A 27735-nucleotide genomic window follows, 5' to 3' on the forward strand; every position below is an offset into this window, starting at 1 on the left:
ATTGTTCTAGTATTTGTGTGGCCGGCTCTGAAGTATACAGTGTATTACAAACGAAACCAACGTGCTACTGAGTTAAAGCGACTATGATTTCAGTTTATACTCAATAGTGTCATATATGTATGGGACATATGTGTTGTGGGGCACTCGTATGTATTTTCTATTTTCTCATAGTATTTTTCTGTACTTGACTACACATTTAGACACAATTTTTTGGCTCATGACTAAGTGCACTAGTTTTATTAGTACTAAAGCAGATCTCTGATACATACATACATACATATGTACATACTTTCAAGATGAGAATTAAAAATTTCTTGAACATTTACTTAAGGTAGTTTTTCACGAAAAACTATCAATTAGTTAGTTTCTTGCCACGTAAAAGTTGTCTTGCCAACTTCAGAGAGGTGCCTGACTCAGACTCAGGCATCCGTGGTCGTAGGACCGTCACGTAAATATATGGTTTTCGGGTTATAACATTCATGATCGTATTTGGAATAATTATATACGTGAACGAGTAATTGAACGAAATTTTTGGTTTTATTTTTAAATTGATTAGTTTTGGTTTTATTTGTAGCCTCTTTGACCTTTTTATGTATGTCTATTATGACTTCAAAATATGTTCCAACGGACTTATGGTCCTAAAAAGAGAAATTTATTCAAAATAAATCGAGGTTTCTTTGCTGTTGTATGTTTTAATGCCATTTTTCTTTTATGCTGACGTATCACATAATTTTCTTTCGTGATCGTATGTTTTGATCCTGATCTTACAACTTTTTTCAACCTATGTAATAACCTTTTTAATAGCGTGTCTATCATTACCACTATCTACTTACCCGCAATTAAGCATTTTCAATTCGCAAAGTGATGAGTAAATATTGCCATCGCTCCCGCATACATACTGTGATGGTGCATCTGACGTAGGCGGACATTCGGTGGGACAGTTTTCAGCTGCTTTGCTGCCATTACTATTTCGCTCCTGTGACATGCAGAATGATAGCGGCACTTCGAAAATATGTTTACCACAATTATATGCACGCATCTTGCACGGGCTAGCATACAACCGCCCATCAGAGCCACAGGTGGGCCGTGCAACACGCCAACATGACTCACGGCACATGCGTGTAGATTGACAATGCTTACGACTGGTCTTCACAACACCTTGACTACACGTTAATAATTTCATTTCGCATGTTGAGTTATATACATTGCCATCGGATGCGCATATTGGCCCATCTTTGGGTGCACTCTTACAATCTACAGGGCAAGATTCTCGTATGGCGCTAATGTTGCTGCAGGCGCCCACGTGCGACATGCTTACTGCAGCCATACCGACACGGCAAGCTTGTACGCGCAACATACAACGGTTAAGGTACGTATGACCGTCAGTTCCACAAACTGGATCCTTCTCTGCTGGGCAACGGTGTTTACAGTCAGAACCACGTGCTCGTTCGCAGCCATCTTTTACGGCCTACAATAGTTTATGATAAGTCAAAAAAATATATAACAGTATGCATACACATACAGTCGTGCCAGGATACAATGCACCTACGCTAAAGTGAATATCGAAATACCGGAAAAATTGGTACAAAAGTAAATATTTAAAGGTATGGAACAAAAATATATTAGCGTTTTTTTTTTCAAATAAGCATTTATCATATCCAAACGCGAATGTATATGGTATGAACGAAAGTTAACCGATATCAGGCCATCGATTTTTCGATAGGATTTGGGCTCAGGAAAAAAAGTTCCACTACGCATACCCAAAAAAAAATTTTTCGAGCCTGCGAAATTTCATTTTTTTTTTTACTTTTTTCGACTTAAAAAAAGGTAGTTCCACCATGGTCCGACCGAAAAATGTCCGCAAAAAACATTGTCGACATTTTTTTTTTTTATTTTTTTTTTTTCAAGAAACTGTTATCGACAACGTTTTTAGCGGACATTTTTGGGTTGGACAGGGTATACATATAAACATTTTTTAGTAGGTCATGAAAAAAACCTTAAAAAGCGAAGTCGCAAAAGAGTCAAAAAATGAAATTTCGCAGGCTCGAATTTTATTTTCTTGGGTATGCGTAGTGGAACTTTTTTCCTGAGCCCAAATCCTATCGAAAATCGACGGCGCGATATCGGTTAATAAATCGACCCAGTCTAATGTGTATGTATATCCCTGTATGTATCTATACAATGGTGATTCCAAGGGATTTTCCGGATTTCATATGTCAGTCTCGATGTCAGTTTTGGTATATATGTAAATACGTATATTTTATTTTTCAACAACTAAGCGCAAAAAATGTATTCATTGTGGCAAAATAAGTAGAACTTGTCCATCTGACTGCAAAGAAATTCTAGATTTGGAATAGCATCGGAAAGTGGCATACCTTGTTTGCAAGACATCCCGACACCTAACTTTCACCGCCGATTTCTGTTCTATGTGCCGGAAATAAATCCGGGGCGAAAATATTTTAATGGGCGTGAGAATATTATAGGCAAGAGGAAAGCCATTTTACAAACTAATCTATTAAAAACTAGATTAAGATATTTATTAATCTCGAAAAATAATACCAATCTAAAAATTTGTTAATTACAGAGTCGAATGCCCTTTAAATAACTAATTTTAGTACATTACCAGGATGGTATAATGCCTGCTAGCATTTAAAATCGCTCAAGTCAATTTTTTTGATTTTGGAGAAATGATCACCGGAGATATCGCCGTTGTTCCGAATCCTTATCAGCATTCGGGAAGAACTATTCCCTCAAACCGACACGATTTTTAGGTCCGGTTTTCCAATTTACTTTCTTTCTTAAACTAAGATACAGCTAAAAGCTTAGAGTAGAAAACTTTGTGAACTACAATAAAGTTTCTATATGCGAGTAATCGCAATGAGGAACTTGGATTATATAATTATCACATGTTTCAAATGAAATTACTTTTTTCACTTTTCTATGTACACATAACATTTTATCTCTTATCCGTTAAGCGGTCAAAAAATATCCATTGTGATTTGACATCTGATTGCGGTTCCTTTTTCCGACCGCTATTTCAACAAGCTAACAAGCTAAACTCAGTGCCGTAGCATACCTAATATCTTCTTCTTCTATATATATAAAAATGAAATGATGTTCGTTTCTGTCCATGTTTTGGGACCGATACGAGGCCAATTTTATTCGTTCTTTTTTCATATTATAGGGGTCAAATAGGGGAAGGTTTTAGCAAAAAAATTTTAAGAAATTTCTAGGGTCTTGAGATATAGGTCAAAACGTGGACCCGGATAACCCTACGATGTGTTTGTATAATATAGGTATCAAATGCAAGCTTCTGATGAGTACTTTAATATAGGGTACTTTTCGTACCCCTAGGTGACTAGGGTCTCGAGATATAGGCCAAAGTGTGGACCCGGGTACCCCAAGAATGTGTTTATACAATATAGATATCAAATGAAAGCTGTTGATGAATTCTTTAGCAGAGGATAATTTTCATACATCTGGGTGACTAGGGTTTCGAGATATTGCCCAAAACGTCGATCAGAATAATAGGATGTGTTTTTACATTATGGATACTATATCAAATTCAACCATACTAAGTTGCGGTCCGAGGAATGCATTCACTTATGGGATGCGGTGAATAACGATGGAAATGTGAATGACATCGGTAGATTTATCATATTACCAGCAACATATACTGGTAACCCGCGACACATGCATGAATATGCACAGAATGCCATGGCGTATGTTCGCGCTTATGGACGCGATCTGTTTATTACTTTTACATGCAATCCGCAATGGAGTGAAATCAAAGACCATTTGTTTCCTGGCCAATCCCCAAATGATCGACATGACACAACTGCACGTATTTTCAAACTAAAATTAAATCAAACAGTGTTATTATATGTATTCCGTTGTTATATGTATTCCGTTGAATAGCACACATTTTGATTTGGTTGGTTGATAAAATTACACCGGATCAAATTGATAGTGATCACACCAGCTGAAATACCGGATCAAACGATTGATCCAGATTTGTTCGAAGTCGTCACAAAAAATATGATATATGGACCTTGCGGTGCATTGAATGTGAACTTTCCGTGCATGATTGATGGAAAATATGCGAAGCGATGCCCAAGAGCATTAATTTCGGATACGGTCACAGGTGACGATGGATATCCGGCATATCGTCGTCGATCCACTGATGACAATGGTAAATGAACGATATTTAAGATGGGAAATCCAAATGTTGAAGTTGACAATCGTTGGATTGTTCCATATTGTCCAAAACATTCAAAGCGCATATTAACGTGGAATACTGTAATTCCGTTAAGTAAATTAAATACATTTGCAAATATGTAAATAAAGGAAGCGATATGGCTGTATTCGGTGCAGTCCAAAATGACAACGACGAGATTAAAAAATATCAAATGGGGCGTTATATAAGCAGTAACGAAGCGATATGGCGAAATTTTTCATTCCCAATACACGAAAGACATCCAACAGTCGTTCGTTTAGCAGTTCACCTTCAAAATGGTCAACGCGTTTATTTTACTCCTGAAAATGCAGCACTTAGAGCGACAAGTGCACCGTCTACAACTTTGACTGCCTTTTTTCATTCATGGCAATCGGACGAGTTTGCAAGAACAGTGCTATGTGCAGCAGTGCCACAATATTTCACATGGGATAAATCCAGGAAAACATTTCAAAGGCGAAAACCAGTTGAAGGTCATCCTAATGTGTTCTCAACAGATGCATTAGGCCGCATTTATGTACGAATATTTCTCAGAGTATTTTTGACATTACCACCAACGAATTACACAAACAAATTACATGGAGTTTGTGTGTATGTCCGCTCGCTGTTACCACCTTACGGCTTCACCATGGCTATAGCATTGCCAGCACAATTCAAACATAAAGTATCACGTTTTTGTTAACGTTTTTAACGTTAACGAAAGCTTTTCGTTTCGGTTAAAAACGAGATACAATTTATCTTGATAATTTCTTTATCGATAATAGGGGGACTCATGAAAGCATATAAACTTATAAGGTGTAAAATTATATCCATTTACACACGCTGTTATATGAACGCACCTAGTAATACTATTGATAAATTTGATTGTTTATCAGCTGTATTATTGCCGAACAAAATTTTTTTGATTGTTATACAAATTAAAAATGCTAAGATTAAGTGAAAAATCAAAACTAAAACGCATTTACTTGCTGTTGTTGGAGATTTATGATGAAAATGCCTGCTGTATTATCTGCAAGGTTGCATTCCTTTGAGTTTACCGCGTTTACACAATGAAATGTGCGCGTAAATTTATACAAATTGTGTAAATGATTTTTCATACAAAATTTGACAGTTCTTTTACGTACTAGATAAATTTATACGTTTACACACTTTATAAGGCATTTATACGGTTACATGAGTCCCCGTAATATTTCGAAGTGTTTCAACGGAAACGGTGGAAATTTTTTGATAACCGATTAGCTTTAAGTTAAGGTGCATTCCTGGTTTCAGCTGTAATAGCCAGTCCATATCAAATACGAACATTATTTTCGATAATAATTGCAATGTGCTCTCCATTCAATCCATTGGAATTATGGAATAATTTCAAAGATTATATGGCAGATGATATTTTAAACCAAATGCGTCGAAATACTGCAAATTATGAGTTGGAATTCACATTGGAAATTTACAATGAAGCATTGATAAGGATTGACGACATTTGTTTGTCGATGTCATATAAATCGTTCAAGCCCCGACACAAAAGCAGTTTTTCATACAGATGAGTTTAACACAATCTTATGCATTATGAGTAGATTGCACGTATTTTTGTGAAGAACGGTAGGATGAACGACACTGCCGCCATCTGATATTGAAAAGTAGCCATCTCCCAAATTTTGTTACAAGCAAAGCATAAGAAGAAGAATGTGACATTTGTTTTATTGAAGGGTGTTGACACACTTTGCAAGTGAAATTATTTTTCCCACTGGTTGGTAAATTTTCTAACATTTTTCGCAGGTAAAAACTGTAATATAACAAATGAATACGACACAAAATATGTTAGCAAATATCTTTGTTGTAAGGGGATAATGTTTATACCAGTGCTTCGCGAAATTTTGTATATGAATGGGCAAGACGTAATAAACTTCAATTGCCACGTCTGAAGTTCCTTCATATTTACAAACGCAACATCTTGGTTGATTGTGGCGATGTTATTGGAATGCATAAGCTTGTGTTAAACGCATCTATATGAAAAATGTCATTGTGGCACCGCCTTTAGTACAATTGGGCATGCCAGCGGCAAATCGTCCAATGCATGATATGTTCAATCGAGAACTGGGGCCCTATTCGCTAACTGTGAGTTTTAAAGTGTACACAAGAAATTGTGTAAACTTTGAAATTCTGATTCTGTAAAGCAAAACTGTGAACAAAAAAACTCACTGATAAAAACTTCGTGAGTTTTCTTGGCAGCCAGTGTACACTATTCTGACATTCAAAACTCATACGCACTGCATACAAGTCTGTCAACTAAGCGATAAACGTCAAAACTACAAACAGCCTCGCTCACCTGACGCAAATATCAGGTCTAGAGTTGCATTTTTGGTACATAAGAGTACTTCAAGCTGAGTTGCATTTTATAGTTTAATAAAACTTTGTATTATTTACAGATGAAACATACGGAAAGCAAAATTTATTTAAATTAGAGCCAAAATATAAAGCGTCACACGTGTAACATGCAAAAATTTCACTTCTAAGACTGTACACAAATGCATAAGGGCAAAATTATATAAACGCTTTGGTCGCTTCAAAGCAAAGATAACGTACGGCGTTTCATTGTTTTCCGCCTGGCGTTGTCAAAGCGTAGGCACGCAACCAAAGCATTTATGTAAATTTTTGATACTTCGCCCGACAGATGAATTAATGAATGCAACACAACCAAAGCGTCTGTGTAAATCCGCCTTAATTTTTGTAGCTGTGAAAGTCTCTTGCAAATAAAATGGTGCTGTAAGTGCAAACAAATCAAACTCATATATGACACAACTTTATTTTCTATGAGTTTTTCTTGTATTTTCTCCTATATTTTTTGTCGAGGGAGCCAATAAGGTTTCAGTACTGGTGTAAGTGTGTGAACTATATTTAAAAAAACTAACGAAATACAAGAAAAACACAACGTAGGTCATTAACAACAAACAAGCCAGTTTGTATTTAGATAGAGTTTTTTGACATTAGGCCGTTTTTTCTTTATTTTTTCTGACAAATGAAAATTTAGTTTTTAGTTTAAAAATTTTTTGCATAAAAACACAACTAAATTCAAAGTGTAAATTGCGTGTGCAAATGAGTTTTCAATAAGTGTACATTTTTCAGTTTTTCATAGTTAAGGAATTGACCTCCACATTCTTGTGTTACACAAATATAGTGAACTTGGGTACAGAAATTAAAATTAAAAAGTTTTTCACAACTATTTGAAAAACTCTACGTTTTCTCTGCTTTTTACATTTAAAGGAGTAACCCTCCTTAATAAATTAAACTTTGAATGAAAGTCAATAACTCTGAACTGAACACTTTTCGCCATGATATAAAATTAGAATGCTGTGAAACAGGAGCAACACTTTTGTGACTACATAAACCCTGTTTCAATCTTTTACGTCTCTGCACAGAACCCTAATTGACCGTTTTCAACCGAAACAACAATGGCAACCCAGATTTTCCCGTTATGCTCACTTAAGCGAGTGCCTGTCAGAAAGAAGTCAACACACTTGTACTTGTACACTATGACGCACTGTTGCAGAATAACTTTTTTGTTTTCATGGCGTTTGATGAATATTTTCTCATTGACATAAGACTTTTACATTCAGCGCTCATTCAGCAAAACAATGTACACAATAATTTACAGAATCGCATGAAAATTTAAGGTGTAAATTGTGTGTGCAAATGAGTTTTCAATGAGTGTACATTTTTCAGTTTTTCACATTTAGGGAATTGACCCCCTGGAGTGTGAATACCATAATGATTTTAATGAACTAAACACATTTGTAACATCAAATTTAACGAAATTGAATGACAAACAACAACATGGTCATGATACAATCATGAATAATGTTAGCCATGGGACTGGTGGATTGTTTTTCTTGGATGCTCATGGGGGAACAGGCAAGACCTTTTTGATTTCATTGATTCGATCAGATAATAACGTTGCATTGGCAGTCGCATTGCGGCTACATTACTGGAAGGCGGTCGCACAATATTTCGAAAACATCTGGAATGGCAAAAGTTCTTAAAGTATGTAAGCTCATCGTATGGGACGAGTGTACTATGGCACACAAGAAATCATTGGAAGCACTTGATAGAACTTTGAACGATCTACGAGGAAGCCAAACAGTCTTTAGAGGTGCCATGATTTTTTTGGCTGGAGATTTCAGGCAAACATTTCCTCTGATCCCAAAATCCACAGCAATTACTGAAAATCGGAAATGGCCAAATGTCTGTCGATCCAACAGGAATGATTACATTGCCTAACAATTTCTGCACTTTTGCACAGCCTAAAGAGGCATTGATACAGAGTGTATTTCCAAACATAGTTCAACATTACATTACATTACTATGATTGGCTCAGCGAAAGAGCAATTTTACCTTGGAAAAATAAGGACATCAATGATATAAATGCAGCTATTCTGGATCAAATACCTGGTTACATAGTTGCATATAAGTCAATGGACACTATTACTGATCAAGATGATGTCGTAAATTATCCAACTGAATTCTTAAAATCACTCGATTTGCCAGGACTACCCTCATAATTTACGATTAAAAATTGGAGCACCAATTATTATGCTGCGCAACATTAATGTACCACGACTTTGCAACGGTACCAGACTCGCTGTGAAGAAGCTAATGGGTAACGTTATCGAAGCAACAATTTTGAAAGAGAAGTACAAAGGAGAAGACGTTTTGATACCCAGAATTCCACTGATTCCGACGGATTTACCATTTGATTTCAAACGTTTGAAGTTCACTATTCGCTTTGACTTCGCTATGACAATTAATAAGGCGCAAGGACAGTCTCTACAAATGTACAATGTACATGGGCAATTGTATGTAGCTTGCTCACGAGTAGGCAAACAATCGTCATTGTTAATTAACGCAAAAGATGGAAAAATCAAAAACGTTGTCTACCAAAAAGTGTTACAATAAAGTCGAATGAAATTGTATCAAAGAATTTGCTTTGTTTCGTATTAATTGTATTCTCTTTCAGCAAATTATTAGGGGGACTCATGAAAGCATATAAACTTATAAGGTGTAAAATTATATCCATTTACACAAGCTGTTATATGAATGCACCTAGTAATATTCCTGGTAAACTTAATTGTTTATCAGCTGTATTATTGCCAAAAAAATTTTTTTTTGATTGTTATACAAATTAAAAAATGTCAAGGTTAAGTGAAAAATCAAAACTAAAACGTCTTTACTAAGATATACTTGTAAACATATATGTAATACTTCTATATTGCTACAATAAGCTAAGTACATTCTCCAACATCAGAGTGCCGATATATGTTTTTGTTTTTGTATTCAATAATCGAATGTACCAAAATTTAAATTTTTCTTTGTCAAACTTATGCTGCTACAATCACAAAAATTGTATAGGCTGTCTTGCTTTGATTTCGCATCCAAAACACATTGCGAGCATTTTCTATTAGCAATATAGGAGTATTACATATATGCTTGTAAATGACTTGCTGATGTTGGAGATTTCTTATGAAAATGCCTGCTGTAATGTCTGCAAGGTTGCATTCCTTTGAGTTTACCGCGTTTACACAATGAAATGTGCGCGTAAATTTATACAAATTATGTAAATGATTTTTCATACAAAATTTGATAGCTCGTTTACGCACTAGATAAATGTATACGTTTACACACTTTATAAGGCATTTATAAGGTTACATGTGTCCCCCTATTGAATTTATCGCCTAGCGAAGCTGGCGAGGGTACGCTAGTATATATATAAAAAGGTATGCATTACATTGGCCCGAAAACATTTTCCAAAAGACCGTCCCTAAATTTGAAATTCATTTCGAGAAGGTCTTGGTCCAAAATAAATATATTAATCCGACAAATGGCGGTCGCCTACTTTGATGAAGATCATATGTTTAAGTTCAGGGAAACGTAAAAGCAAACTGAGTAAAACGACTAAGTGAAAGCAACTACAGAGCTTTAAAGGACCCTCGAAGAAATAATAAAGATTCCCTTAACCAAACTAATGGTACATTAATTTTAATCACATAAACCAGATAATCTTATAATTTTATGGCGGTCTTTTGCAACTATTTCATTACGTGCGCGAAATGACCTACTCTAATATGCAAAAATACTTTACCTTCACTGTATTTGACCCATTTCGAGAGCAGGTTTTTTTCTTCATTTCGCAGAGATTTGCATAAATCAAACCATCGGAACCACAAACCGGTACAGCGGCCACAGTCGTACTTGGTGGACATGATCTAGGACAGGTGTTGGCATTACCACGCTGTTGCCGCTGTGCTGTATCCTCATCCAATGTCATTGAATTCATAGCTGCGTTCATGTACTCAGATAACAACAAAGCGGATCGACTGAGAAAGGTAGATGGTGTAGTGACATTTACAACAACTTCGCTGGGATCAGATATCATATGTACCACACGATTGCGGTAGCTGATTGTAGGTGAATCTTCTATGTTTTGGGTATAGTGAATATTGGCGGATTGAGCAGGCAACTTAGTGAACTTAATTGGCGTGTCCGTAGAGGCTTCTGTAAGTAAATAAAATGAACAAAACCGACGATTAATGTATGTCTGCATTAGAGTGGGGCAAAAGAAAATTAAGTAGTTTTTTCTTCAATTAACATCTAGATTGCTCTCATCAAATATAGATCTTTATATTAATGGGAAAGATATTCCAAACATAGTTTTTAATTTTCAAATTACTCTGAGATAACTATAAACGTAGATAAGAATTAAATTTATTGTTTTCATATATTAATGAAAAGGATAACATTGTTTACTTTTGGGTAAATTGGAATAACGTGGTTTCGTTTTCTTAATTAAGTTTGTTCCATTTCTTCGTTTTAATCTTTACTTTTTGAGAAAAAGTCACTTCGTACAAATAAGATGTTGAAAACTGCATGAATATATGAAGTGCTTTTCTTGGCTTCGTTTTACCAAAAATGTAGCAATACTTTTCAATCTCTGCAGCAACACTTTCTAAGCAACTTTATGAAGCGAATTCTGAGCAATGCATAGACGATGACCATATTTCAAGTTTTGAAATAAATGCTTTTATTTTGTTTCGCTGATAAACTATTTTCGACGCTGCCTTTCAGACTAGCATTTAAGATTTGACGGCAAGAATTTGGCTCCCAAGGCTTGAAGATGGAGAAAACAGTGTGTCCAGTGTGCATTCGCACGAGTCCACCCTTACAGCCGGTCGTATATCTAGCGCCGTCAGTGAAAATACCTACAAACAGTTCCCAGTCAAATCCTAAATCTTTGGTGGCTTCTAAAAAAAGGTAATACAAGCACTCCTCAGTTGCATTTAACACAAATCTTTGCAAAACAACATCTCTTCTGCGTCTTTCAAGCGAAAATTAACAGCATTGTTTACTATATAGTTTGGCAGCTTAAGTAGAGGTTATGTTGCGAATAGAGTGGAAGGCAGTGGACTAGGCAGTCGAATGTCATATAATGAAGGAATGGTGTTCGGAGATTTTTCAAAGTTAAACAAAAAAATGGTAAAAGCTTTAATATAAATAAAACTATTGTTTTAATAACAACAAAAACGCCATATATATTCTGTATACATAAATTTGTAAGGATTATCCCACTTTAAAATTTGAATTAAATAATCTAGTTTTGTTTTGAAACTGAGTCGTGAACTGTGCGTGCGAATGTGCGAATTTTCACCGATCAGCTGTTAGTTGCGCTACTTGGTAAAATTTACAATGATTAACAGTGAAGAAAGCAGCATAAATTCTGGAGGAAGCGTGCTTAACTGCGTCAGCAGTGGCATAGTAAGGTTTTCTTGCGCTCAGGCCGAACCATACATCTGTACTGGGTTCCCAGTAGGGATGGGTCCAGGGGGGGCGGCCCAGGGGTTCCGGACGCCCCGAAATGTAGAGCTGGTAGACAGACAAGGTAAACAATACCTTCCATGCCTGGTAAAATCAAAAGAAGTTTTCGTTTTGCTGTGTGGCAAAGAAACAAAATAAAACGAAAATGGCCATGGAAATACGTGTCTGAAAAGTGAGCATTGAGAATACCAGTGAAGATTCTTTCGCATTCCTCCATTTTCTCATCCCCTTGTCGAAATAAGGGGAGCTAATCACCACAAATGGCCAGAGAATGGAAGAAACGTGCTCAAAAGGTTTTTTTGCTCGCTGTAGATGAATTGAACTTCCTAGAACTACCCCTTTAGATTTTGTTATTGTGTTAACTATTGTGAACGTTTTTTTCAAGCTTTATCCATTTGTAGGAATTCAATGGTTGGGACTTTACGTCAACTTAGTTAGTTTAACTCCCTCGAAACAGCTGTACCGATTCTCATTAAATTTTGTGGGCATATTGGGTAAGTCTGAAAATCGGATCTTATCTATTTTCCATACCCGAAAGTGTTAAGGGTGGTCCACACCTCAATTTTCTTTTTTGATTGAAAAAACTTTAAAAAATACATACAACCCTTATGGTGGGTGGGGGAGGATGTGAGTTGGAGAGGGACTGGGACTGGGACCGGAACCAGAACTGGGACTGAGAATAAGGGATGGAGAACAATAAAGAGAACTAGAGATAAAAACGAGATAAGGAGAAAGAAATAGAGTTAGACGAAGATAGAGAGATAGATGGAGCGGGGGAGGGACAATGAGAGGGATCTAAAGATGGAAATGGCGGAGAGGCAGAAAGAGATGAAGAAAGAGGAGTGAATAAAAGGATAGAGAAAAAGGGGGAGAGAGAGGGAAAGAGAGTTAGAGGTAAAAACTTATTAAAAGTTGTGCAGCTATACAAAAGCAGAACAACGCCTGCCGGATCTGCTAGTATTTCTATGTAGGTTTTGATAAGTTTTTTGACTTTGTACGATATTAAAATGTAATTATGTAAGTATTAAACTGTAATTTATTCTGAAAATATCTTTCCTCAGTATTAATATTACGAAAACGAAATTTGAACATTACGTGACAGTTCTGCAGTGCGAAATATTGTCAGGACTGCCGCGTTCTTCAGAGGATTGTCCGGCCAATTGCGTTATGCGTGGTCAGCAGAATTTCTTTGCGTACTACCCGAGTGCTTCATACAAGCGACTGGAGGATTTCGATGTGGGTTAGGGGGCTTAGAACGTTTCCGCGATGAGCATAACGACAGGCAGAGGCGACTGAAGTGCATAGAGCTAGAAGGTTAGACAAGGTCACATCAAATCGTTATTATTTTTTGTTGTGAAAACAAAATTAAAATAAAAGATAAAAATATAAGAGCTGCGAGAATTTTAAAATTTTCTCAAACGTCATTTGGCTCTCACCGGCCTGCAAACTTTTTGTGATTGTGGCAGTATAAGTGTAACAAGAAAAATTTTAAATTTACTTAGGTACATTCCCTTATCAAAAACCAAAACATTTGAACAGCAATAATAATATCAATAATAATACCCAACAGATTAATACCCTCCAAAGCCCGTCCAACCGACGCGGGGGGGCGCATCCGCATGACGCGCGGATTTGTTTTTGCCGAGTTGTTAGGCAGAGGTTTATTAAGCGTTGAGATCTAAAACTGCTCAGCTACAGAATAAAAATCATCAGCTGAGTATTATAAATAACAGTTAGAAATTATGCATATACTACATTGTTAAGTGAACCTTTTAGTACGTAATTTTTTTTATTTTTTATACTTTTCATGAAAATGAAATGGTATATTAATCTCGTCACGACACCCAAAATTGTAAGTCCTTAAAGGAAAATAGATAGACCCACCATTAAGTATACCGAAATAATCAGGATGAAGAGCTGAGTTGATTTAGCCATGCCCGTCTGTCTGTTTGTATACAATTTTTGATATATCTTGATAAAATTTGGTGAGCGGGTGTATTTGGGTGTCCGATTAGACATTTGTCGGAACCGGCCGGATCGGACCACTATAGCATATATCCTCTATACAACCGATTTTTCAGAAAAAGAGCATTTTTGTCATATCTTACTCAATTTAACAGATTGAAGCTTCAAACTTCACCATATAATTTCGTATATTCCACATATTGTTGCCTGAAAAAATTAATGAGATCGGACGTATATATAGTATATATCCCCCACAACCGATTGTTCAGATAAGAAACTTTTCGTAATTACTGCCCCTTAAGAGCTAGAGGCTCCAATTTCAACGAATGCTTACGTATATAGCATATATTGTTGTCTGAAAAAATCATAAAGATCGGTGGTATATATAGTATATATCTCATACAACCGATTGTTCATATAAGAAACTTTTCGCAATTTCTACCCCATTTTAAAAGCTATAAGCTTCAAATTTCACAGATTGCTTACGTATATAGTATATGTATATTGTATATATCTCATACAACCGATTGTTCAGATAAGAAACTTTTCGCAATTTCTACCCCATTTTAACAGCTATAAGCTTCAAATTTCACCGATTGCTTACGTATATATTATATATTGTTGTGTCAAAAAAATCATAGAGATCAGTGATATATATAATATGTAGATGGTATATATAGTATATATATATTTTTTTTTGCGATTTCGGTCCCATTTTAACAGCTAGAAGCTTCAAATTTCACCAAATGCTTACGTGTATAGCATATATTGTTGTCTGAAAAAATCATAGAGATCGGTCGTATACATAGTATATATCTCATACAACCGATTGTTCAGATAAGAAACTTTGCGCAATTTCTGCCCCGTTTTAACAGCTAGAAGCTTCAAATTTCACCAAATGCTTACGTATATAGCATATATTGTTGTCTGAAAAAATCATAGAGATCGGTGGTATATATATTATATACTTCATATAAACTGTCATTTTTGCCCCTTTTTACGGCTAGAAGCTTCAAATTCATCAAATTTCAGCAAATAGTTACCTTTACGTCATATATTTTTCAAATACGTGATTCGTAGTCATAGTTTTTACATGAAGACCACAAAAAACGTAAAGCTTTGCATCCTCACACAAAGTACCTACCTATTTTTTATTTTATATTGTAACGAATTTACTTGCAATTCCTCTTATTTGTAACCCTCTGCTAAGTTCGAATCACTAAACTGTTGAATAAATAACTCCAATATTTAATAATGCAAAATGGCCTTTATTATAGTACTTCACAATAACACTCAAACTTTGCAACGAATAGCTTGCTTAATAACCAACTGATTGATAGCTCAAATGAAACTGAATTTCAAAATAATACTGCTATTGCTCGCTAGATATCGTCTTAATCGAAACTGCTTGACAACTCAAATCAAACTGAATTACTTCTTACTCGCTTGCGCCGCTTTTATAGTTTACGCTGCATACATCTAGGCTCTTCTATTTCCAGAACTTACCAACTATTTCGTGTGTTTATAGTTCTCATATAGTTTCTACTTGTTTACAATTGTCTACTTTTCAGCGTCTCTCAGATGTATGTGAGTTTGTAGTTTACAGTCTCTCGCACACACATAGGCGTATAAGTAAATGCATCTGTGTGTGACATCTCTCGGCTGCTTTATATATGTGTATACATGATTTGATTATTGTCGTAAATCCGTGACACTGCCCTCCACCTAAGTCTGATCGTCCCGATCAGACGAATCTCTCTATCTAACCGCTACTAGCCTCTCCAAATGAACCACCCTTCTATTTCGTGGTTTCCCAATTGTTTGTATGCGGTAGATGGCATCACTGATCCTTTTTACATCTTTGTACGGGCCCTCCCAACTGCACCAAAATTTAGAAGGAACACCTTTCCACCGGTGAGGGTTGTACAACAGTACCAAATCTCCCTCCAGAAACCTTCCGAATTATTCTTGTTTTCGTACCTGTATTTCATTTTACTACTCATTATCCTGCATCGTTCCCTCGCACTCTGTTGCTTGGCCAATGAAGAACTACTTCGCAGAGCTTGATCTTGACGGATTGACTTTGCATCATCAGTAACGCCTTGACGTTTCACAACAGTAGTACGTGCTGGCTTGAAACCACCCTTGCATTCTTTTTGGAAAATTCTTTCAGTCGTTTTAGTGCGTCCATTAGGGTTTGTCAATGCCAGTGTTTTTCTCGGAGGTACTTTTGATTTCGCTTTATTTGGCCCATTCGATCCATCAACCTTTGCTCGATCTACTTTCCTTGACTTTCGTGGTCTCTTTCGAATCTCCTCCACCAGCACTCGCTTATTGCTGAACCCTTTTTCCAAACTGAAGTTAAGTGGCACATGGCACATCTTGGTTCTCATAATGCATCACCCTTCTCTGCATATCGATCTTGATGTCATGGTCAACCAAGAAATCCACTCCCAATATAACTTCATCAACAATCTCCGCCACAACGAATTTGTGTAAAACCATGACCTTCCCAATTAAGACTTCACAGATCACTTCTCCCCGGACTTGGTTATACTTGCCAGTGACCGTACGCAACCTCGCTCCAGGTAACGGTTTTACTCTCCTGTTGACCAAGTCAGATCGGATCAAGGAATGAGATGCGCCCTTATCTACAGCCAGTACACGCTCCTTGCCATCCACATTCCCTCTGACGGTAAGACTGCTTGATTTCCTTCCAATTTGCGACACAGATATCACAGGGCATTCAATAGCTGGATCTAGCTCTCGATCTCTACCTCTTGCTCGCTCTTGCTCATCTCCTCCAGCTTTGCGTTTACGGCCACCCACATTGTTGGAACTATTAGGACCAAGATCGCAATGACGTGCAATGTGACCGGACTTCCCGCATTTGAAGCATTTGATAACTTTTTCACTCCGCTTTTGCCATCCTATCAGTGCCTCCAATATTGCGTCTACCCAGTCTGGCCTTTCTACTTCCACACGGCGTGCTTTGAAAACTGGCTTACACAGAAGCGACGCTGTTTCCTGAATCAGAGCTTATGACACCGTTTCTGCGAATGTTGGCTTTGGGTTTGCGTATGTAGCTCGCTTTGTTCCGACGTCCCGTATGCCATTTATAAAGCTCTGAATCTTTACCCTTTCAGTGTACTCCACGGGTGCGTCCGCATTCGCTAAATGTGCTAGCCTTTCAATATCCGACGCAAACTCGTGCAATGTTTCACCAGGCCTCTGGAGGCGGTTCAGCAACTCCATTTGGTATATCTGTTTCTTATGCTCAGTTCTGTATCGTCTCTCAAGAGCGCCCATCAATGCTTCATAACAGTTCCGTTCGCCCTCTGGAATGGTTTGTAAAATCTCAGCTGCAGGCCCTTTCAACGCCATGAATAGTGCAGCAACTTTATCTTCCGCATTCCAGTTGTTCACTGCTGCGGTCTTCTCAAACTGTAGACCTGGAAAGGAACAGAACCGTCAAAAGATGGAGTTTTTACCTTCGTATTACTCGCTGAAGCAGCCGGCCGATTAAGTTTCAATTCCTGTATACGACCTCTCAACGCATCCACCTCTGCCTCGGATTTTTCTTCAAACTGCGTTATTTTCTCGTCCATACGCGCTTCGAGTTTTGATGATATACGCGCCTCTTACTCTTTCAGTTGTGTTTCCATCTTTGATGTAATCTGTGTCGACATTTCTGAAATACGTGTCTCATGTGATTCCAGCTGGGATGCCATATATGTCTTCTGCTCTTCCAGTTGAGATGACATTTGCGATGACATTTCTGAAATACGTGCCTCCTGTGCTTCCAGCTGAGTTTCCATCTTGGATGTTATACGTGTCTCTTGCGATTCCAGTTGGCCAATATCATGTTCAAGTCTGGGCTGGTAATTGTCTGCGATGTTTCGTTTTTCTCTTCAATTTTTGTTGTCTCCTCGCCATCAAGATGAAAGACATACTCTTCCACATCAATTCCTTCTAATTCCATTGCCTCTCGTAGTCATGCCTGAAGTTCGAGTTTAATGCCGGTTGTATTCAATCCACGGTTCTCCAACTCCTTCTTCAGTTGCGGGATCTTCAATTCACTGAACTTTGCCATGTCCTTATTGTCCTCTGGAATTTATTCAACAATTCCTCTTCTGACACCAATTGTAACGAATTTACTTGCAATTCCTCTTATTTGCAACCCTCTGCTAAGTTCGAATCACTAAACTGTTGAACAAATAACTCCAATATTTAATAATGCAAAATGGCCTTTATTAAAGTACTTCACAATAACACTCAAACTTTGCAACGAATAGCTTGCTTAATAACCAACTGATTGATAGCTCAAATGAAACTGAATTTCAAAATAATACTGCTATTGCTCGCTAGATATCGTCTTATGCGGCAGTTACTCACGAACGTACGTACCAAAAACGTGTCAGCTGACACGACCTATCTTATGAGTGTGCAATGTAAACGAAAACTCACCGACGTGCTACGCCCGTACGTACGTAGCCCGGAACGTAGAAATCAAAACAATTTTGATTTTTTCCGTAAGAACGTGTCAGCTGATCGCTCTCTCACTAGACAGAGTTGCCTAGTAAACTTTTGTGCGCTAATTTTTGACCATTTGCAGTTTTATGCAAGAACACCTAATTAAAGTTTGAAAAATTGTGAAAATAATTCGAAATAATTATGTAAAAGTGCAGATTATAAATATGTAATCTATTTATATTTATTTAATATTAATTCCAGTCTTTTACAACATCAAAAATTAAATTGGAAAAAGTTGATGTTTGCATAAGCATGCATGTAAAATGGTCAATGGCAACAGTGCTTATCTGTAAACAATACACACACAAATATGTTATGTACATGTACACAGACGCACACATTGATTCCTACGGGCTTGAGAGTTCGGCCAAACGTGCTTCGTACGACAACCGTCCTTACGTACGGCACACGTCGGTGGGTAACTGCCGCATAAATCGAAACTGCTTGACAACTCAAATCAAACTGAATAGTAAGAAGTACTCGCTTGCGCCGCTTTTATAGTTTACGCTGCATACATCTAGGCCAGAGCCGGCCACACAAATACTAAAACAATTGCATAAATGAGTGTAAAAATTGAGTGACAACTCCCCACAGTGTGCTAAAAGAAAATATGGACTGTGAAGTTCGAAATTAAAAAGGACTCTGGTTATTTGATTTCAAGCTAATCCTAACAATACTTACTTATATTCATATAACTAAGAACGCGGAGGTCGAGCTAGCCAGATAAAACTTTTTTATAAAAGAAGGTATGGTGTTTCTTCAATGCAAAATTTACTTAAAAAATCACTTTTTCGTCAAGAAAGAACTATAAAATAAAGTAAATGTAAAGATAGAAATATATATTTTCAAAACATAAAGTTATTCAATAAAAAAAATTTATAAAAATTAATAAAACTAAGTAGAACGTATAAAAAATTTACTTATATTAAATTGTCAATATTTATTAATAATTAATTAATTATTATTAATTATTAATATTTAAATTGTCAATATTAATATGTATGTTCAAAAGAACTTAATAATACTAACTAAACGTATTAAAAGTCACTTTAACATTGCAGCATATTGTTTTTATTATGTGCCCAAAAAGTAGCATGGAATTTTCCTTTTGCATTCACTGTTGATTTTAGTGAGTGACCAGCGAAAGCAAACGATCGTGATCGCACATCGTTAGTGTCTGTGTGAAAATACGAACTCAAATTGCACAATGTGCAACTTTTGGCCGGCTCTGATCTAGGCTCTTCTATTTCCAGAACTTACCAAATATTTCGTGTGTTTATAGTTCTCATAGAGTTTCTACTTGTTTACAATTGTCTACTTTCAGCGTCTCTCATATGTATGTGAGTTTGTAGTTTACAGTCTCTCGCACACACATAGGCGTATAAGTAAATGCATCTGTGTGTGACATCTCTCGGCTGCCTTATATATGTGTATACATGATTTGATTATTGACGTAAATACCGCTTAGCATGGCCTTAGCATCGCCTTAGTGATGGTATAGCTTAGTGATGCTAATATCCGTGACAATATTTATCTTAAAAATCGTTTACATATGTTCAAATTTCACCAAATTGTATAGCATATATTGTTGTCTGAAAAAATCCTAAAGACCGGTGGTATATATAGTATATATCTCATACAAGCGATTGTTCAGATAAGAAACTTTGCGCAATTTCTTCCCCATTTTAACAGCTAGAAGCTTCAAATTTCACCAAATGCTTACGTGTATAGCATATATTGTTGTCTGAAAAAATCATTGAGATCGGTGGTATATATAGTATATATCTCACACAACCGACTGTTCAGATAAGAAATCTTGCGCAATTTCTGCCCCATTTTAACAGCTAGAAGCTTCAAATTTCACCAAATACTTACGTATATAGCATATATTGCTGTCTGAAAAAATCATAGAGATCGGTGGTATATATATTATATACCCCATATAAACAGTAATTTTTGCCCCTTTTTTACGGCTAGAAGCTTCAAAATTCATCAAATTTCATCAAATAGTTACGTTTACGTCATATATTGTTCAAATACGTGATTCGTAGTCATAGTTTTAACACGCAGACCACAAAAAACCTGAAACTTTGCATCCTCACACAAAGTACCTACCTGTTTTTTATTTTATATTTATCTTAAAAATCGTTTAGGTATGTAGATCTGTTCACTATATATTTCTTATCTTATATATCCGATTATTCGGAGATTACGAACGGGATAAAATTATTGTTCAGCCCCATTCATGAAAGGTATGAAGTCTTCGGCACAGCCGAATACAGTCCCGTTCTTACTTGTTTTTATTTTTTTTGTTACAATTAAGATAGGATAGGACAGTTTTCTTTATGGTAAAAAGTGAATCCGTTATATCAAATGAACCAGAATGACTGTTGAAATCATGACACAAACACCGAAAAGGTTCATTTAATTCGAAATTAGTTCTACACTGCCGCAAAAGAAGAGGTTTTTAATGTCTTGACACTCGTGATGGGACGTTGAAGTTTACTTCGTTTAAGAGAATTGGGCTAGACATCTATCCATTCAGTAGTTTAGCCATAGATATTACGCCTAGCATTTCTCTACGACTTGCAAGAGTTGGAAGATTGATAAGCTTCAACCGACTAGTATAAGGGGGAAGATTATGCGCAGAGTCCCACTGAAAATTTCTTAAAGAGAAAAGTAGAAATTGCCTTTGTACTGATTCAATTATATCTGCATGAACTCGATATTCGGGATTCCAGACTATTGATCCGTATTCTAGTATCGGTCTAACTAAAGTGGTGAAAAGTGCTTTAGTTACATAAGGGTCATTAAATTCTTTGGACCACCGTTTCACAAATGAAAGAACACCTCTAGCCTTATTGGCAGTACAATTAATATGAAGGTTGAAACTTAGTTTAGTATCTATCGTGACTCCCAAGTCCACAAAATAGTTTACTGATACAAGACAAAAATTATTAATTACATAAGAGGCTGCTGGCAAAGATCTCCGAGAGAGGGACATGAATTTACATTTATTGAGGTTAAGGGGCATTGAATTCACGTTGCACCAGGTAACTAGGCAGTTTAAATCTGCTTGAAGCAAGGGACGTTCTTCGATAGACGCATTAGGCCTAAAAAGTTTTACATCATCGGCATACATTAAGATTTTGGAATATTTTATTGTGGTACAAATATCATTAATAAATAGCAAGAACAGAATTGGGCCTAGATGACTGCCCTGTGGGACGCCAGAGGGAACATCAATGACATTGGAAAGAGTATTTTTAAAATTAACTTTTTGCGTTCGACCGCAGAGATACGACGAGATCCACTCGGTGAGACCAGATTGCAAACAAGCCGATTAAGCTTGTAGATAAGTAAGGAGTGTGATACTTTGTCAAATGCTTTACTGAAATCGGTATAAATAACATCGGTGTGAAGATTTTCTCTAAATCCATTAGAAACATGAGTTGTGAATTCAAGTAGATTAGTAATGGTAGATTTGGCTTTACAGAATCCGTGTTGCTGTTCTTCAATCAAAGTAGAAATGGAAAAAGTTAGCTGGTTGGTAACTATAGCTTCAAACAACTTTGGGATGGCCGACAACTTTGCAATTCCTCGGTAGTTTTCTACACACGACCTACTGCCACTTATGTGGAGGGGTATGAGAAAAGATTCCTTCCAAGCAGAAGGAAAAATTCCACGTTTTAGAGACAGATTGAATAAATCAGTTAGGGGCTGATAAATGTGTTCAGCGCATTTTTTAAGAAAGCAATTGGGAATTAAATCAGGACCGTACTTGTAAGATTCCTTCAAAGACGTTAAATATGAAAAAACTTCATGAGGAGATATTGCTGGAATATTAACTGTGTTAAGTGAGTTAAGTTGAAATGGATATTCATTTGATAAAGAGTTAAGTTCAGCGGAATAGTTGGACTTGAAAAATTGTGCAAAGAAATTAGCAATATCTTGGTCGTCGCTAGACAAATCTTTCTGTTATTTTAAAGCAGACGGAAACCCTTTAAACCTTCGTTTAGAGTTCACGAAACCATAGAAGGTTTCCGGATTGCGAGTTATTTTCCTTTTCATCTTTTTGCTTAATTCAAAATATTTATGACGCAAAATAGAGTACTGCAAGTAATCAGAGTGAGAGCCCGGCCTTTCGAATAATTTGAAGAAGCGCGATTTTCTGTTTTTTAAGGACCTCAGCTCTTAAGTTAACCATATTTGGACTGGTTCGGTAGACACACGTTTTCGTTTAGGTACGTGTTTTTCCAAAATACCGTAAATGATGGTATAAAAGTCAGAAACATTTTGGTCAATATCTCCACCGTATTTGGGCCAAGCCACTGTAGATAAAGTTTGATTAAGTTTACTAAAATTTGCCTTCGCAAAGTGAAATCTGAAACTGGAGTCGTATTTAGATACTGCGCTACTCAGAGAATTTGTTTCGAATTCGTATGCTATTTCCAGGGAAGGATGGTAAGTATCTTCAGGTACAGTTAGAGGTTCACCTCGCCTAAGAGTATATTTTGATGTATCGTCAACAAATACCAAATCAAGGGTCCTCCCGAACATACTAGGAATTATATTTATCTGTTTAAGGCAAAGTTCAGTCATTTCGGATAAAAATTCGTTGTTGGACAGCTTTGAAGCAATAGGTACAATATCATCGTCAGATATGGTCCATAACACATGCGGGAGATTAAAGTCCCCCAGGACTATCATCGAATCAATGGGCTTCAACATTGAATTAACAATTTTCAGCAGGGAGATATGATCCATGTACACCGAAGGATCAGAAGAAGGTGGGATATAGCAGACTGCAATATAAACACAACCCATTGCGATCTTGATTCTAATGCATTTGAATTCTGTAGAATCGGTATCGGGTAAATCAACCTCAGTTGAAGGTACAGAAGAATGTACCGCAAGCAAAGTTCCACCCCCAATTCTGTTCAAGCGGTCATTTCTGCATATTTGGTAATCATGGCAAAGAATCTCTGAGTTAAATACGTGAGGTTGTAATTGCAGTTAAACGATTTCAAATGCAATTCAGTTAAGCGCCAAATACACGACACGAACATTTCCGCGAACATTCCCGTTATGTCATGTTTCTGCGACCTTTTCTGTCGTGTATGGTGGTGTTTGCCAGTTCGCGCAAATGTTCGCCAAAAATCAAAATATTTTAAATTTCTGAGTGAATTTATTGAAATGTATAAAATTTTTTTACGCTTAATTGCCACAGCGAGCAATATTGCTGCAGCAGAATTGTTGTCCGTATTCATCGCTGTCTGAAAGAGAACTAATGTTCGGCCAAAAGTTCGTATGGTGTATGGCCAAATCTACGAACAAGATTGCGGAATGTTCGCGGAAATGTTCGTGTCGTGTATTTGGCGCTTTAGTTTAGTGTTTAAGCCCTTAACATTTTGATAAAACAAATTTAGGGCCGATTTAGCATTCAGTTTTTGATGCAATATTGTTATGAGGAAGTGTAGCGATATTTAGGGTATTATTGTTACGCCTACGCTTGAATTCCCTCACAAAAGCACCAGGCGGCCAAAAAGAATTACTTAATATAGTTTCAAAATGTTGTGCGGATACATCAATCTTAAAAGACGAAATATCTCTAGGATAGTTAAAATTGAATTTTCGAACTGTCACGTTATCAAATTTAAGTTTAGCGATGATGTACGACTTTAGGTCCTCTTCTGTAGTGCCTTTATCAAATCTTGACACAAAAATATATTTTTAGCAGCTATTGGTGGTGACTAAGACTCCAGCTACTGGTAGTGACACAGCTTTCAGCAAGTGGCATGGGTTCTAGAAAGCTTCTAGTATTTGTCAAGAGGTCGGAGTTATTTTATAGCATAGGTCCTGGTTTTTGAGATGGTTTTTCAGTTTGATCATAACACTATCTTCTAGTGGCATTACGGACTCTTTCAGTTCAACCCCACCTAGCATAACCTTCCTTATTGGAATGAAAACGCTAAAAAGGCACACGGATCTAAAAAGAAGCCTGGTCTTAAAAAAGTTCTACGTTTCTATACGTATACAATACTTACATATATCTGTCCCGTATGCGTATTTTTTATTATCCAAATAAAGTGGACGTGGTTATAAACCCATTTTCGTGATTTTTTTTAAGCTGTTCTCATATCAATAGGTGTAGGATACTTTAATTTTATTAGTCTTAATGTTTTAACTTTAATACAACTTAACTTCTGGTTTACTTTGAATTGTTTTAATATTTATCAAGTTATTTAAATATTTATTTTCAATTTTTATGTTTAAATAATTTTCATTAAATAAAAAGGCATTGATTGTTATAAAACTAATTCAACAATTTTATTAATTACTAGCAAGTAACCGGCCTACTTCGTTACGCCGCAAAAAGTAAATCTATTTATTATGTCAGAATTTTTTCTGCTACGAAGGTAATAGTGTACTACCCTCTGTTGTATGAAAAGCAAACACTTTTAAATTTGTTAACGTTATAAACAATTTATTAATGAATAACTTTGAAAGAAAACCAAACGCAAAGATAACAATTCAAATAACATTAGTACTTAAGTAAATCGACTGCTGAGTCTAATATCCCTCTATTTGAAAACGCTTTTCCAATACGCCCTACCTCAAAACTCTTTACAAAAATACCCTACATCAGGATTTTTTTATTTTTAATAATTATATCATACAGTCTATATTTGGAATTTCCGCTGATATAGTGCGATCCATGTCATCGGGAAGAATTTTATCTATTAGCCAAATTAAAATATGCGAGTGAGGTAAACCTCGCTTTTCCCATTCAACAGTAAATATAGTAGTAGTAGTAGCTGTTTATTTGTTTTAAATTTAAAATACAATAATGATTACTATTTAAATATTATTTTTTTATACTAAACTTTGACTTAGCGCTGTCAGTTTCAACATATTTAATTTTCATCCCCTAACATTATATTTATTATAAACTGTTTCTTAATTATAACTTGTAAAATGCCTCATCTAAAATCTGCTTTCTATATTTTAACGCTGATTTAACGTAATGGTACAACGTGATCCAGTTTTTCCATTTAACCACTCAATAACCTCTTGGTGTGTTAATACACTTTGTTTAAGGAGTAAACTTCTACATTCCCTAAGCACTGCACAACTACCTAGAAAGTGTGTATTCTTCATTTCTTGAGTTGCAAATTGGACAACGCCTATCTGGATGCACAACGTAAGGTTCGTAATTTAATTTTAAGAGTTCTTCTCTTACCCGAAACAAAGTACTGATCGTATCTACGCTAAAATCATCTCTAAAATAATTACGCTCACAGAGATTATGTTCGAGGCCGGGGTTGGTTCGTCTTTCTGCGATATCTCGAGTTCTAAATAGGAATTGGTTCTTTATCTCTGTGTCAATCTTAGCTAGAATATTGCGATGCCAATGTCTCCACAAAGAGGTTTCAGTTATTACTAGTGGTTCTTCATATTCGCATCCCATTTTTGGAAACATTGGGACCGTGTATTTTTTACCCAAAAATGTTCTCCAGGTTCTGTTTATAGCCCATTTTGCTAATTTAAGTTTACCTGCCAAATGATTGTGTAACGATACATTTTGCGTAATAAGTACTCCTAGATATTTGTATTGCTTAACCTTCTCTAACTCTTGTCCAAACAAATGCCACTTTTCATCTCTACAATACCTTCCTTTTGAGCCCCTGAAAATAAGTACCTTTGTTTTATTTGTATTTATTGTAAGACCCCAGTCACTACAGTACTCCCACAGTTTGTCGACCATTCTTTGTAGTTGTTTAGGGGTTTCAGCTAAGATTACTATATCATCGGCGTTCATAAGGGTCTTTATATGGATACCCCTAAACGTAATACCATTTTGTAAGTGATTTACCAAGTCATCCAGGAGGAGAGAGAAATAGTAAACATATGGCATCTAACTTTTCCAAAAATATCTTGTTTTGTAATTAAACTCATGGGTTGGTGTAGTTTGTTATGGAATACTCTTGACACAATGTCATGGCGTTCACTTGGTCGTTGATTCGCAAACAATTCGTTTTTGATTTCACTCCACTCTGGATTGCATGTGAATGTTATAAATAAGTCAGGCCTTCCATAATGACGGACATGTAGGAGGGCGTCTTGTGTACGTTATTGCAAATATCGAGGCGATCCAGTAAATGAAGACGGCAAAATTACTAACTGGCATGCTCTTATAAAATTCAATCTTTCGGTCATCATTTTAGCAGCCATGCCCACACAGTATTGGTTAAAGAGGTATCCATGTCTATAAAGCGCATTAAAGCTATTCTCTCTAATCATGATTCTATATGCATAAAATTGCATACATCAAACTGTTTTTTGTGGGTTAGGTGGCCCACTACTTGGAGAAGTTTGCGGTATGTTTATGCAGTAACCCTCCTCACCATTTACAAATATGATAGGTTATTGCAAGGGGTCATATAAACGATGAACGACTGTTGGAAACGACGAGTCGACTCCCCATGCAAGAGAGCAACCTCGGTAAACTCGGCTTTTGGTGATCTGACGGGGGTAAGCACCAGTATGGCGGGGAAGGTAGTTGCGCTGGCAACGGCGAACACCAACGCGCCTGCTGATGCCGGCGCCCGTCTGACGCTGGTACGGCGACTGGTCTCCCCACGGCTGTGACAGGGGTCCCACGATCGGGTCACACTGAGCCAAAGGAGAAAGGAGGCATAAACAAGACATTAACAGGGGGTTCGACCGCGAAGGCAACTACGTGTCGGACCCCTTATGAAGAAGAGTCCCACAGGGGATCTTTCCATAGGAACAAAAGAAGGGCTGCAAAAGTCCTGTCAAGGTATGAGGGCGTTCCGCTGGAAACACTGTCAGAGAACGCCAGGAAATCGGTGGTAAGGGCGCGAGCTCTGCTTCCGAATTTTCGGGGTTCTCTGGCAACAAGCACAGAAAGCGCAACCCCTTATAAGAGCTAAAGTTCCGACGAGTACATCAAACATCCGCCGAAAAGGTATAAAAATCACCCCGCGGTGGCCAAACCCAGCTTTACCGAGGTAGCCAAGGGCCGGATTCTTATAGGAAATCTGGACCGTGGGAATGACCGTGGTGCAATCCCTTAAGACCAGTCGCCGTACGGCCGGAACGAAATCGGTAACGCCGTT

General features: G+C 36.8%; 1 protein-coding gene across 13 annotated transcripts in view; it reads right to left on the bottom strand.

The window, feature by feature from the left end:
* The window catches only part of LOC137254637 (serine protease inhibitor dipetalogastin), a 220321-nt gene that overhangs the window by 11178 nt on the left and 181408 nt on the right, over positions 1-27735 (bottom strand). For 12 of the 13 annotated variants that reach the window (XM_067792469.1, XM_067792466.1, XM_067792467.1 and 9 more), the window contains 2 exons: positions 10365-10777; positions 834-1468 (listed from right to left, as the gene is read on the bottom strand). In XM_067792469.1, the coding sequence (XP_067648570.1) occupies positions 834-1468; positions 10365-10777 (1048 nt within the window). Of the gene's footprint in view, positions 1-833; positions 1469-10364; positions 10778-11029; positions 11471-27735 lie in introns of those variants that run through there. The other variant, XM_067792472.1, reaches the window with a different exon arrangement.

This window comes from Eurosta solidaginis, chromosome 5 (assembly GCF_040869045.1).
Source record: "Eurosta solidaginis isolate ZX-2024a chromosome 5, ASM4086904v1, whole genome shotgun sequence".
In the NCBI taxonomy this organism is placed as follows: domain Eukaryota; kingdom Metazoa; phylum Arthropoda; class Insecta; order Diptera; family Tephritidae; genus Eurosta; species Eurosta solidaginis.